The 16,284-nt window shown below is 33.0% G+C and overlaps 1 protein-coding gene across 2 annotated transcripts in view; it reads right to left on the reverse strand.

The window, feature by feature from the left end:
* The window catches only part of LOC127863038 (hippocalcin-like protein 1), a 113,546-nt gene extending 103,843 nt beyond the window's left edge, over positions 1 to 9,703 (reverse strand). Inside the window, exons 1-2 of one of the 2 annotated variants that reach the window (XM_052402455.1) lie at positions 9,062 to 9,703; positions 4,289 to 4,919 (exon numbers count right to left, since the gene is read on the reverse strand). In XM_052402455.1, coding sequence (XP_052258415.1) covers positions 4,737 to 4,919; positions 9,062 to 9,469 — 591 coding nt within the window. In that variant the 5' untranslated portion in view covers positions 9,470 to 9,703 and the 3' untranslated portion in view covers positions 4,289 to 4,736. Of the gene's footprint in view, positions 1 to 4,288; positions 4,920 to 9,061 lie in introns of those variants that run through there. The other variant, XM_052402458.1, reaches the window with a different exon arrangement.
* Positions 9,704 to 16,284: the final 6,581 nt, after the last annotated feature.

The raw sequence follows: 16,284 nt of genomic DNA on the forward strand, positions 1-16,284 counted from the left end.
GGGTTAAAAAGTGTTGCAACTTCCAAGAAAATAACGTTTGAGAAACTGAAACATGAGCATTCGCCCTCTATAAGCCGCTTACTTTTCCTCAACGTCTCCTAGACTAATAAAAAAGGAAGAGATAAATGACACATGGTGTATTTTTATTATTTAGATGAATGACATGTTTTGTGTGGATACAGAAAACCACACAATATTGTCTCCAATTTCTTAATTGAATATATCACGTTATCTTATTACAATTTATGACTTGTCATGCATTGAAATAGCGAAATTCAATATTAAGGTAATGTCAGTTATTGCAATGGGACATATCTTTACAAGCTGTCGACACCTTATTATTTAATGCTTCAAGCTGGTAACTTATGTTACTGATCAGAGGACCCTTTGCTATTAGATCAGCAAGATTTTATACTTAGCTGTCAAACACACACACACGCACGCACGCACGCACTCACGCACGCACGCACGCACGCACGCACGCACGCACGCACGCACGCACACACACACACACACACACACACACACACACACACACACACACACACACACACACACACACACACACACACACACACACGCACACACACACACACACACACACACACACATATTGACCTTCATGACATTCATTTTCATAAAGCCTTTCAGATTATTTTGCAAACGTAAATAAGAATGGTGCGTCAGGTCTTTTCGTGAAAACAAATGATACGATTATTTTGCGCATTTTTCTTTTATATAAAACAGAAACGATGTCTATAAATGGATTTTGCAAGAATTATTTCATAATTCAATGTTTGTGGAATACATATCTGTATTTTAATTTAAACCGTATAATCTATATGATCAACCCGAAACTTAAAGAAATAAAGGATGAAATTATTGTATAGTTAAAACATTATACCACATATACGAGTAATTACTAGCATATCATGCCTTTCAATGGAGTCGCTGTGCCTCTGTCATACACGTTGAACACTCATCGGAGTGATACTTGGTCAAACAAAAAACTCCTCGAAGTCATCATAACCGATGTTGTCCGAATGAAACGCTTGGAATATGTTCTCAGCAAGGATCGTTACGTCAGTAATTTGGACTTTTTCAGTCTTTCAAATAAACGTATCTGCTTAAAGCTTTTATTTAACCGTGGTTTATTTTTATGTGCATGACTGATCCTTGTTCAGATAGGAATTGGGTTATAAAAAAATATAACGCGATCGACATCCGCATTGATAGTATAAATAAATTGTGTATCAGTCATCTGATATAACGACCACGGAGATGTCTTTGAAGTTGAGTATATGTAGTAGTTATAAAGATATGTTAACTTTATGCTGAACATTTATAAATTGAAACAAGAAATCTGACAATGCCAAGAACACAATTTTCATTTTTATCAATTTAGGTGAATTTGATAAACTTTAAAACAAGGTTTGTATATAAGTTACATTAGTTCCTTTCCTTCTTTGACGCTTGCGAACCAGTAAAGTCCCTAGCGGGTTTGATTACAATTCATCTTTTGTATGTGTTTAACATTTCTGTATGAGATACAAAAGTTTCACTCTAAACCCTTATTCGCGCAAAGATAGGAGTTCCATTTGAAGTGAATAGAGATAATTAAAGTTTTACATTTTGAGTTTGATTAAAATGCTAAGAAGACTTTAATTTTTATTATTCGTATGTCTTAGTCTAAGAAAACATTCAGCGGAAACAGAAACTTTATATCATAGATGAATGACTGCAAAACAGTGAGATACAAAACGTCAAAACATGTGGTCAAACCTTCAGAGAATCATCAAACGATTTTACAGAACAAAATTTGTGTTAAAAAGTTCCTTATACTTGGAGATAAGAATAATGATATACTATTTCTGATGCATGAATCGTTTTGAGGAAGAAGTTGATTACGCTATAATAGGTTTAAACTGTTTTAATATTATCTTGTTATTGATTTGCGCGCATGCTTAACTTTTAAGTAACACTAACTGAAATTATACAATGCTGAGGTCTTCATCTCAATATATGATTTAGTCATTTACGTTTAGTCGGTGAATGTGATGTTAACGTAAGGTAAACACATGCAATACCTATTCAATATTCATGCTGAGACATGTGTTTTTGAATAAATACATTAACACGATTGCATGTTAATACATGCAGACAGTCAATGTTCGTTGTACACATACAATAGTGTTAACGAATTCGGAGTTACGCAACACTATAGAGGTCAGATAAATTTAGTGACGCGTAACTTAGGTGAGGCGATACATTTAATTGAAATGATTAGATATATTAAATAATTAGATATATAAAACATGTACATGGTGTACTAAAATTATAACAGCTTAACCACACAGGTGTCAACGCAACATTTATGCTCATCTCCCATTGCTGTAGGGAAGCACTTTGCTTTCAACCAGATTTTGGTATTGAACACGTGTACTGTGTTCGATGTTTTGTGTAAGTGATTGTAAAATATAAGCTGGTCGGAGTGGTCAATAATCCATCTTTTCAACATCACACTTTTTATTCTTATCCTTATTCTTATCACAGCCATCATCATCGTCGTCATCAGAAGCAATAATTCAGAAACCAGACATGAATATTCATGATATTTTTATATCAAAGTGAAGGGATTTTGGTCGATTATTAAAATATTGATAATATATTCATGATATTTTTACATCAACGTGAAGGGATATTGATCGATTATTAAAATATTGATAATCTAGTGGTGCGAAAATTGCTTTTGTCCATGATGATGTTAATGACGATGATGATAATGGAAACATTATGATATGATTATGCTGAATTTAGTGATTATGACAATCATAAAGATCATATAGACTTTAATGATAATGCTTATAATAATATCGAATTATGACAGACACGATTTTAATGATGTAGACGACTATGATTATAATGACTAAACTGTCAAAATGTGGATTACTAGACCCGCCCAACGTGCGTTTTCTTGCAATATGCTACTTAAACGGCCTGTGGTGTTGACAAAAAAGCTAACGCACTTCGGGTTTGAAGAAAGAAGTTGTGTTTACATCAAAGTACAGTGCCTCTGTTTATACGCAAGTGAACAACTTCAGTACATTCAGCGCTTTTATTTTAATATATGCGATAGATATAGAAACTTTAAGTTATTGCACGCAACCGAAAACTTAAAGTTACGTAAACACAAACAGGCGAATAATTATTCTGATTGGCAGGTGAACGTAATGAGCAAAACATACATGTGCAGTGTTTTCAATTGCAAAACTGATGTAGTGAAATAGATATTTACGTATTGCATATGGCAGTGATTACAATTGCAAATATGTTGTAGTAACATATATATTTACGTATTGCATATGGGAGTGTTTTCAATTGCAAATCTGTTGTAGCAACATAGATATTTACGTATTGCATATGGCAGTGTTTTCAATTGCAAATCTGTTGTAGTAACAGAGATATTCACGTATTGCATATGGCAGTGTTTTCGAGTGCAAATCTGTTGTAGTAACAGAGATATTTACGTATTGCATATGGCAGTGTTTTCAATTGCAAATCTGTTGTAGTAACAGAGATATTCACGTATTGCATATGGTGCTGTTTTCAATTGTAAATCTGTTGTAGTAACAGAGATATTTACGTATTGCATATGGTGCTGTTTTCAATTGTAAATCTGTTGTAGTATTAGAGGTATTCATGTATTGCATATGGCAGTGTTTTCAATTGCAAATCTGTTGTAGAAACAGAGATATTCACGTATTGCATATGGTGCTGTTTTCAATTGTAAATCTGTTGTAGTAATAGAGGTATTCGTGTATTGTATATGGCAGTGTTTTCAATTGCAAATATGTTGTAGTAACATAGACATTTACGTATTGCATATGACAGTGTTTTCAATTGCAAATATGTTGTAGTAACAGTGATATTTACGTATTGCACATGACAGTGATTACAATTGCAAATCTGGTTTAGTAACAGGGATATTCACGTATTGCATATGGTAATGATTACAGTTGCAAATCTGTAGTAGTAACCGTGATATTTACGTAGTGCATATGGCAGTGATTACAATTGCAAATATGTTGTAGTAACATAGATATTTACGTATTGAATCCGAACTTTAATGTAAATTTCAACTTACATTAAGTTGCTTATTACAAATGGAGTATAATGCTTCTAAAATACTGTTATGTATCGTGGTCAGTAATTATTTTTTAAGTCCAAGAACACATTTGAAGTTTTATTTGAAATGGAACACTTACAACACACAAATAAACACCGAAAATGAACACACCTGACGTTATCGAATTGGAACGGTCAAAGCAAAAACACATGGATTTACAGGATTGTCGGCTTAAGCATTGAACATCACATGTCAGCCATACATAAAGCATCGATGAAATCAAAACATTTCCAAATTGCATGATTGTCATGGATAATAGGAAAAACATAAGAATACAATTCGTGTACGTCGCTTTGACCAGGCTTTCAATCTAGGAAATCTGATTTGGGTCAAAATTGTTAGCATGCGATACAAACATTTTCATTTTCAGTTTTGCTTTCGTTAATAAACTGATCTTTAGATTTATAATGGTGATAACGCGAGGGAGTGTACGGTCGTTTATTCCCGGTTCAAATGCTAATATGTGAGATTATGTCACATTTATTTTGCTAAATGATTCTGGGGCATTGTACTGTTCCGTACGGTCTTAGTATAAAATGGTAGTCTCCACTCATACTGGTGCGGGAAGTAACATGTTCACAAGCGTATCGTTGTGTTCGGCAGCCCTTTTGAACTCCTCGAACGTTATCTTGCCGTCATTGTTTTCGTCTGCTTCTTTGAAAAGACGATCAGCAAACTCGTCTGGTGTCTCGTCACCGAGAAACAATTCGACTGTTACCACGTCTGCAACGGCCTAAAAGTCAAGCGGAAGGAGGTATTACTACCAAATTGCACTACAGATATTGATAAACATAGAAAATAATTATAGTTGCCAAAAACCTCATTGGCGTTACCGGAACATATGTTCAACCTATCTATTTCAGCTCAATTAAACTTAAAGCCAATGGCTTTTTCAAACGGTCTCGAGTCCATTTCTAGGAAAGAACCAGTACATGGTGTCCTTTGGAACAGATTGAATGAACACTTCCAGAGTTGGGATTGAAATCGTGACCTCCGGTATCTAGGCGGACACCATATCCACTACGTTACGGTGATTATATATCCACTGAGTCACGACGACGGAAGTTGTTCTCAAACTTTTATACATTTCAATAGGGTCATTGAAATAATAAACTTACAAAACGTTCAAATTTAGAATAATATAAAATAATACAAATATCAAGGAAAGGTTGAAAGATTAATTTTGCTTTTCTCAAGAATTCAAATCCGGATCCTTTATGAGCAAATCTTACGCGATACCGATGTGACATTTAGAATGTTAACGTCGTATTTCATAAATTAGAACCTGCATCCTCCTTTCCTGTCAGTACAACTCGTTTGTTCCACATTATATTGAAAGCGTTGAACACTCAAATATATATTCATCTATTTTAATTACCGATTTTTTAATGCAGCTCCTTTTAGAATACAACTTGGTCCAGAATGTTATTTAGCCTGCATGAATGCTGCGTTTTATTTCACTTTAAAATGATTGATTGTTTGGGGCGAAATTTTTCATTTTGACATGATCCTTTGAAATAAATCTCTTACCCGGAAGCTTGGTTAAAAGAAGTTTTCAATTCAATACAAAAATATATTTCTCAAATTATGTTTGAATATTATCGTATTTTGATTGTTTACAGAAAAAAGTTCGATTCGTGCATTAAAGCCCCAAATCGTTGTTAATGGTTCCAATATTATATTAAGAATCGAAAGCTTATTCTTAAATAACTGTTTTTCGAATTTTCTAAATCCTTAAATACTTTGTAATCTTGATACCAACAGTTTAATGTTCAACATATCAACAAAGTCGACGATACGATCCTAGCTATTGATCAAAAATTCTCTATGCTAGATCTACCGAAAACGGAAGTTGAAATGAAGCATGCTCAAAAATATGGCAACATAGGGCCTATGCATTTTTAAATACAGTCATCGGAATGTAGAGTGTTACTGTAAAATTAAAAGCATTGTGATACACTTTAAGCACAATTTTACATTTATATCATCCTTAAGAGCGAGCGAGCCGTTCTGTATGTTAATTTGTAAAAAAGCGATGTCGCGGTATGCGTTTATTTTAAAGATATACATGTGTCATACTGTGCATGGTAAGGTTTTATGCATATGTTTGCATATATTTGTGCATTTATTTACATGTCGAGTCACATCTCATATGATGCAGTAACTTACAATAGGTTTATAGATTTCGTTCTAAGATATTCACGTTATTTGAATGGATAAAACGTACTGTTAATCTTCAATGATATTATCATTTTAAAGCATTCACAATTATTTTTAAAACAAAATTTAAAACAAAACAACCAAGAATCATGTGGACACGTGATATGTGTTAGTAACACTATCATTAAAAAGAAAGATCGAAAGAAAGTAAACACATAAGTATGTGTTCATTTATAATTAAATTATAAAGTATAAATTATTCGAGTGCGCTTAATGAACACCTTTACGCAAAAAGCATAATCGCATCCCCATTGTGCTCCTGTGGAGATAAAGAGTATAATTACCACTTCCTTCTAGAATGTCCTCACTTTAACACTTTACGTATTAAATCAATGAACAGCATTACCAGAATATCCAGCTATGTTGAGCTTGATACTCTACTTGTCGGAAATATACATCTTAACGAAACTGAAAACTCACTCTGAAATTTTCCTACATGTTCATCAATGTATTAAAAAAATCCCGGCGATTCGCTTAACAATCCGGTTACGATTAGTCGTTGTTGTTCATAATCCCTGTCCTCCCATCAACCATCCTTCGTCATTATTCGCTCATTGTTTTTCTTATTTTATTTTTTTCTCTTTTTTTCTTTTTTCTATTTCTTTTGAAACCTTTGTATATTTATCACTCATATTTCCTATGTCTAGCATAAACTAAGTTATATTGTTCTTAATACACTGCGTATAATGTGTAAATATAATCCCAAGGAGAGAAACTATTTAAGAATCATTTCTTTCGTTTCAATCCTTATCTGATATCTATTGTATTGTGTATTTTGATATAATGTACTTGCCAAAAGAAATCAATATGTTTAAACTAAATTATAAAGTAAATGTATAAAGTATATGTGTAAATTTTGTGTAAAATATAATGGCGATAAATTACAGTTGCATATTTTATGAATGGAAGTGTTTTGTGAATAGTAAGTCTATTTATATGCAATTCAGAACAATTTAGTTTTGTCTCTCTACAAGTGTAAGGTGCTAAAATATCTCAGGTTATTTTATATACACATACATGTTGCGAACACACAATGCTTCGAGATCTACGTAATAATGAAATTTGTAATTTCGTGTAACAAACAATGTTTGAGAAAATTTGCATTTCATTAAACAATTCGTATTTTTCATTTTTTTACATTGACTGACAAATGTGTGCTTTATTAACTGTTCGCTGGGCATATATTAATACTATAAGTATATGGATCGTCATTGTAGAAAATACAAATATACACATATACATATATATGTACAAAACTATGGACAAAGCACTCGTTATAGTTAATAGATTCCGGTAATACATTTTGTTTAACTGGAGTCGATACCATTATACACACGATTGCCGACGGGGGTATTTGGTATTAAACTCGTAATATCTTACTAACAACGAACACATACTCATGTTTTTCGGCAAAGCTGTTAAACGTCACTTTTGACCTTAGGTGACCTTTAGGTTACATTAATAAAATGCCCGCGGCTACCCACGAATGAATACACTTCATTTCGTCCATTGGCTGATTTGAGAATACCACCAGAACATTGGAAACATGGCCGCGTCTTTCTAACACTGTTATACTGCGTGTTTAGCATGAAACAATTATATCTCTTATGAAAAGGCATGATAGATAGAACAGTTTTACACTCAAAACTTCACACCAATACAATTTGTGCGTAGATTCTCCTACTTCGTCAGTGCGCGGTTAGTGTGTGTGAATGTCAGAGTTTATATACAGGTCATCGCTGCGTCTTCACGACTACCTTATGTGCTGACCGGAGTTCGCGGCCAGTAAAATAATTGTTATATAATAAAGACGCTATTGCGTGAACTAGGTGAACTGGAATTTTCTTTAGACCAGAAAGATGTTAAATGAAGATATCCAGCGATATAATTATGGTATGTCAATAATAGATTCTTATTGTGTCAACAATACCATGATAAATATTATTTTTAATTAATTTAACAAGAATTATTCCACCATATTGACTAATGTTTTAAGCATGAGCGCGATGATTCACGATACTGTTAATACTCGAATCAAATAGCAATGCCCGACAAAGCACTAAAACAGGTTTGTTCGAAGAACGCGCGTATAAATATTAAAAATAGTTACGGATACTTTGCGTGTGGCCGGTTGACTCATATGTTTTAATTTCACTTCCATTATTCTTTTGGTTTTCTGTTTTGTATCTATAGGTTTATGACCAGCAATATGTAAAAATGTAAAATAAGCCGCAAAAACTCCGCGTAACATCCCGTACTGTGTGTGATGCAGCTAAGAACTACACAGAAAAAGACATTCTCTATCCTTGATCTCATTCATTGAACTCTTTACCTTTCATAAACTCCAACCACAATCAACACCGTATATCTTTTTTAAAGATATTTCTTATTTGTTTGTGTCGTTATGAAGGTAGTTCGAACGGCCGTGTATCTATTTTAATATATTAATGAAAGGAGGACTAGAAGCAAAACACCTTTCTCTTACATAATCTATATTTTATATTGTGTTGCGGCATCCATGAGCCGCAAGGCATTGTTACAATAAATAAAAATAATTTTCTCATAAGGTATCAACTTCACATGTGTCACAAATTCCACTATTTAAGCCGTTGTGAAGTATAAACAAAAATAACCGAAATATAAAACTTTCGTTACCCGTACGATAATACGCATCTCATGGCGGTCTATAGTGTTACTCCTGTCTTTGTCATAAACGTCAAAGGCCCATTTCATTTTCTTTATTCTCATCTCTTGGTCCGCTTCCACAAGACATGCTTCCGTGACGCTCAGCCCGACAACGAATTCCTCAAACTCCACGAAACCATTATGGTTTGTATCGAAAGAATGGAAGATGTTTCTTGCAAGAGCGGCAATTTCGCTCTTTCCGTGAAAAGCTTCAATGTAGACTTTAACAAAATCGTCTTCACTAAGCTTGCCTTTTCCCCCTGATTGCCGCTGGAAATCCTTGAAGATTTGAACGGCGTCGTCGATTTCCAAGTTCGTACATTTTGAAATGATTTCGTTTAAGTATTTTCCCTTTGGTCGCGTACTTGCGTTACCCATATTTACAACCTTAAACAAATATACTCAATATCCAAAGTATGTATTTCAATAACACAAATAGCCTTATGCGAAAGAAGCGTTCAGAGTCCGAACATCCAATGCTGCAGTCTATTTAAACGGATATACTGATATCGCAAACACAATCCTCGTAAGCCATTCAGTTGTATAAACCCCCTGCTATTTAATTGTATTCCTCTGTAAAGTCTCACCGATGTGATGTAATAACTCGTTTACTACCTGTTCCTACATTATCTGCGTGTCCTCTGTTAACATTCTGCATAATATGGATTTTCACAATAGACCTGACCTGCCCATTAAGACTCATCAACGCTAAGGCAAAGTAAATCTTTCGGTTTTCAGAACTGTTCTTGTTTCGAAAAAGAATACGCCATGTATATAGTCAAATAAATAACACAACATATTCGAAACTGTTAGAATTAGGAATGCCATTACATTAATAATTTAGTGAACCGTTTCACTATATGCAAGCCTGCCTTCAGCCTACAGGCAAAATTATATTTAAAACTAAACAGTATTTATTTTCCTCACAGGCGATTGAGTTTCGACTGTATTCAATGCATTTTACCGGGAAGCAAACATATACAAACTCTGTCCTTAGTCAGTTCAAATACTTCATCCATTGAGTTTAACCGCAAGTGCAATCGTAAAATCGAGGGGTATGATGTACAAATATCCCCTAAAGATTCTAGTATTTGCCATTAATTTAAGTAAAGGTATTCATAAAACTATAAAAACGTACTTGAAAAAGGATGATATCGGTTGGTATCCGGGTTTTTACGACTAGAAACCAATTATCTTTTACAGATAACCACATTAAAAGACGGGCCGACCAAAACTCTAATTGTGCCCTGTTGAACTCGTTGCATTATTTAATTGAAGAGGACTAATCGTAATCAGATTAGAACTTATATCGTATACAAATAAATATCACATCTTGCAAATACAGATGATACATGCCAGGCAACGTTCTTTTTTTGATGATACGAATGTTACGTTCCAAATAGAGACACGTATCCGTTATAAAAGCATATTGGATATTAAAAATTAACAAAATATTAACGTTGAAAACGATGAACACTTGTAGCAACATTAAAATGCATGATAAATGGTGCGTTTTATACATGCACTCGGTTTGATTTATTTGTGTGGGAAGCTGAAGCGAATGATGAGACATTCTGAACGTTAACAGCCCTGTATGTTAGAAATAAAGTATTTTTTTGCCGTTCTGTTAAATCCCACGACCTATGCATGGAAAACATCCACTTAAAACAAGTTGAATTGTTTACTACAATGCATATCCAAGCAAAAAGTGACATGATAGAAAAGATGTCTTCAACAGCGTGTTATATCATGATGCATTTTGTTTGCTTCTAGTTTGAAAAACTATTTTCCGCGCTCTTTTGTTCTTTACAACATAGTTAGTAGCACATAGGTACACGTTGTAATACATATATTATTTGAAAAACATAAGAATAGCACAAATTGTTAATCAATATTGTTACGTGAAATGCCAGTTTATTCGAACAGAACTTTATTCACATATTCGCATCATTTATGCACGCATACCTAATTTAGATTTAGAGATCATTTAAACGTGACGTTTTAGAGATGCAGCATTGATGAATGTTTGCAAAACCGGAGCATTAGTAAACACTTACTCAAAGCAAATGTTTTAGTTAATCTGAATATTACAAACATTAAAAATGACATAAGTAACATATGCATTAAAAAAATCAAATATATGTTTGTGATGGTTTGCATTGATAGCACGCATGATGTTCCCCAATATCTAGACGGATGATAAAACGTTATTTCATTACAATGTATCCGTTGAAAAGCTTACCAATGAAGAAACACGCGATAATAAAAGCTTCTTTTAAATGTAATCGGATATTTCTTTATAGAAGGTTGACAGTTGGTCATGTATTAATGCTTAAAAGTTGATATAATGTTTTCATGTGCGTACAATCTTTGAGGTTAATTTGAGAATGTGAATACGAGAGGGATATCTTGGCCTTTTGTTGAAGTACCGATTAGAATATAAATGTGCGAACACCTTTTGAAAACATAAATGAAACGATGTCTGTATGCTGGCATGCTTTCGTTCAATTAGTCACAGCAAACTTCATACGATATTCACCTTGTTAATTCAGATAACGAGATAGAATAGACATAACTCTTTAAGCACAAATGTTTAAATGATTATCGATATACTTGTTCATAGAACAAATGGCATTGAAAAGTGTCATTAAAGGGTTGATTGTCGAAAGAGGAAGACGTATAAAACTACCAATGTGTTCAAGGTCGGCAAACAATGAAAAGCACGTTTGTATGAATAAACATGGTCGGTGTTTCCCCGATATGATGGTAATCGAAGATAATTAACAGGTTTTAAACGCAAACGGTAGAACATTGATCGCCATATAATTCCCAAAATACATATGGAAGGTTAAGGGGACTAGTTCGCAGATTGCCAAATATATTTGTTAAATAATGTATGCAATATATTCAAACAAACAAACAAAAACACCTTATAAAATCAAATTTTAAAAATATATGTTCGTTAATAAATAATAATCAATCCAAATCGTAAAAAAAATGGATAGCATTTCAACGCTTCTCATCTACATTTTCCCCAAAACGTTCATTGCCTATATATGAGGTTTTACCTACATCAACCTGTGTTTCCCACGTGTGGTAATGGCTACGAGTTAGCTGTTGCTTATAGAGCTCTCGCTCTTTGTTGCGCACGCGAAAGCCATTGCGTGAACACGCGATAGCTATAACGTGCACAAGCGATGTTTATTACGTGCTTACTCGATAGCTATTACGTTGGTTCTTTAAAATTAACAAACCATGAAAGCTTAAAAACATACATACATGTAGATACATTAATATGCATGGTGAATTGTTCGTTTTATACATGTACTCGGCTAGTTCTATTTCTTGGCAGGTGAAGCGAATGATGAGACATTCTGAATAATAACAGACTCTGTGCGTTAAGTTAGAACTTAAGTATTCTTTTGCCGTTCGGGTTAATCCCACGACCCAATGCCTGACAAACATCCATTTAGAACAAGTAAAATTCGTATAATACAACGCATATCTAAGCAAAGAGGGACATGATCTAAAAGATATCCTCATCGTCGTGTTATATCATGATCATCTTATTTGACAAAACTATTCTTCGCGGTCTTTAATTCTTTACAACATAGTTAGTAACACACCCGAAAACGTTTTAATACATTAATTACAGTCGAAACCCGATGGCTCGAACTCGGTTGGCTCCAATTTCCGGTTGGCTCAGACTCCTCGAAGCACAGATTTTTATTGCTATGTATTTATATAAATTTCTGTCGGATGGCTCGAATTCGCGAGGGTCAAATTACATGATTGCCGAACTGTTTTCACAAAACTGTAGTAAAACATCGGAACCAGGTAAAGGGATGTATGCATCATAAATATATTTAAACTGTACACAAAGAGTTGCCTTCCTTCCTGAGATCTAAAGGTCACAGGATTTAATTTTATCAGCGAGGATTTAATATTTGTTTGTTTTGTTGCTTTGTTAGGTTGTTGGCGTTTTATATTTACAAATAAACTATTATATTGTCTTGTCTGTATATATAGCATGTGATCCACGGGGCGGGGCCTGTCATGATTTGGAAAAGTGTTGTTGAGGGCCGCAATACATTTTTTTTTTTTTTTATTCAATATAAAACATACAATGTAAATATGTGCATAAGCAAGAACAAAAGTGGTATAATACAACAGTTATAATGTCAAACACATATTATACATGATATGCTAGGATATACTGTTTTTTTTTGTTTGGTTGCCTGTGGTGTATGCTGTTATTTTTAAATGTAATAATCAATCATAGAGATGATTTGCGGAGAGTTAGGTAGAAGACAACTGGACTGGGTTATGAAAGTTTATGCGTTTCCATTTTTGTTCAAAAATATGAAGTTTATCGTTGTTGAGGGCTGTTTCTTTTTCAATTTTGATCTTTAATTTTAAATAGTTTATAAAACAGTTGAAGGTAGGTATTTGTTTTTTGTATTTGAAGCTAAATATAAAATATTTCATGAGTATGATAATGTGGTTCACAGTGTTATTAATTTCTGGTATTTTAAAAGTATTCACACCGAAACTGATATTTAAGAGAGACAGTTTAAATTTTAATTGTTGTTTCTCTAGAAATGTTGTTAACTGGTTCCATAGAATTTGAATATGTTTGCACTCCCAGAACAGGTGTTCTATTGTTTCAATGTGTTCGCTGCATATATCACATAAATTTGTGTTGGATAGGTTGCACTTAAAAAGGTATTTATTTGTTGCTATGATTCTATGCACATATTTATATTGAAAATTTCTCAGTGTGCTATCTATAGTTGTTTTATATGGCATGATAAATATTTGTTTCCAATTAAATTCATGTTCTCGAAGCAGGTTTTGCCATTTATTTTGAATCTTGGAGTTTTCTGCAGGGTGTTTAATTTGTAGTTTGTAAAATATTTTGTTTGTTTTGTTTTGTTTTGCAAGTATGTTTTCCGTGAATGATGTTTGGGTACATGGTGTGTTATTTGTATTAATTGTAGATTTAATATGTATGGGTATGCTTTTAATTAATGTGTAATACATTAGGAAATTGCTTGAAGGTATTCCGTATATATAACATATGTTCTCAAAAGAATAAAAGTCATTTATTCTGTAATCGTACAATTGGTCGACATATTTAATGTTTTGTTCAAACCAATGTTATTAGAAAAAAGTCTTATTGTTTGAAGTTATGTCTTTATTGTTCCATAAAATAGTTTTACTGGTGATTTGGGTTTCTAGATTATGAGTAACATTAGTCCATGCTGATAAAACACTCGATAGAAATATGTTTTCGTTTGCAATTTCATGCAAAATGGTATTGTTGATGTTACATTCAAAAAGTAAGGAGTCACCATATTTTTTTAGGATTTTCTGGTAGAATAATTTCCATTTACTTGTATTGGTTTTATCTAGATATCTTTTAACCCAGCTGCATTTGATTGCATTCAAGAATGAGTCGATGTCCGTTAATTGGATACCTCCATTTTCTACAGATTGAATTAACTGGGTTCGCTTAATTTTATCAGGTTTACCGTCCCATATGAAATTAAATATTGCTGATTGTATATCTTTAATAATATCATTTGGTGGGTTTGGGAGGACTGTTAGTGTATAAATTAATTTAGGGAGTGCAAACGTTTTCAACACCGTGTTTTTTCCAATTAGTGTAAGTTTACGATGCTGCCATGATTTTAAACAATTTTTAAATTTTTGTAATTTAGGCAATATGTTTTTTAGAATTGTTTCATTTTCATTGTTTGTAAAGGTTATTCCTAACGTTGTTGCTTCATCTGATGTCCAGTGGAATTTCATTTCTTTTTTAAGTTGAATATTACTTTGTTTAAATTTACCTACTCGTAGCACAGTGCATTTACTTGTGTTTAGTTTTAGACCTGATGCCGTTCCATAAAGGGTTAGCGATTCTATAAGGTTATTGAATGAGTCACTATTGTCATTTAAAAAATAAGTTGCATCGTCAGCAAATAAGGACTGTTTAATTTCGTCGTCAGGTTCTAGCGATATTCCTTTTATATGTTTATTTGATTGGATATAATGTGATAGATACTCGATGCATATAATAAATAGCGAGGATGAAAGTGGGCATCCTTGTCTTACCCCTCGTTCGATGTTAAAACTGTTTGAAAAAAATCCATTGTTAATAATAATGCTGTTTATGTCGGTGTAAAATAGTTTTACCCATTTAATTAGACTTTCACCAAAATTCATATTTTCTAAACAAGAGAACATAAACGAATGATCTAGTGAATCGAAAGCCTTTTCGAAGTCTGCAAAGAAAATAAGGCCTGAATTGTTTGGTTGGTTGAAATAATGTATGCATTCTTGTATCAGACGTACATTTTCACCAATGTAACGTCCTTTTATGAAGCCAGATTGAGATCTTGAAATGATTGATGGTAATATTTTTTAATTCTGTTGGATATACTTTTTTTGCAATTTTATAATCATTGTTCAGTAAACTAATCGGGCGCCAGTTTGATAAGGATTCTAAGTTTTTTCCAGGTTTAGGAATGAGTGATATTATACCTTGTTTTTGTAGCGTAGTTAAGTTTTCGTTGTTAAATGAATAGTTAAGTGAATTAATTAAATGTGTTTTAATATCGTTCCAGAATATTTTATAAAATTCGATTGTGATGCCGTCAGATCCTGGACTTTTGTTATTTTGCATTTCTTTAAGTGCTAGTCCACATTCATATTCATTAAGTAATCCGTCACACAATATTTTTTCCTCTTGATTTAAAGCATGATGTGTATTTTTAAAAAGGGTGTTAGTTTCAATATGTTTTCGTTTATAGAGGGTTTCGAAAAATAAACGTTGTTCCTCTAGTATTTGTGTTCTGTTTGTTATATCTTTGCCATTAACTACTAATTTGTGTACAGTTTTTTGTTCACTTCTACGTTTTTCGATGTTTGCGAAGTATTTTGTGTTTTTTTCATTGTGTTCAACATGCTGTGCACGCGCTCGTAGTAATATTCCATTGAGTTGTGTATGATAGATTCCTTCTAATACTTGTTTGTTTGATGTTATTTCATCTTCAATGGCTTTGGTATCATTTGTAATTGTTTCATGCAATTGTTTTTCAAGTGTTTCAATTATTTTCATGGTCTCAGTTTCAAGTTTGTTTGTTTCTTTTTGTTTAAATGATGTGTATCGTATTGTTGTGTTACGTATA

This window comes from Dreissena polymorpha, chromosome 16, assembly GCF_020536995.1.
Source record: "Dreissena polymorpha isolate Duluth1 chromosome 16, UMN_Dpol_1.0, whole genome shotgun sequence".
Taxonomy (NCBI): Eukaryota; Metazoa; Mollusca; class Bivalvia; order Myida; family Dreissenidae; genus Dreissena; species Dreissena polymorpha.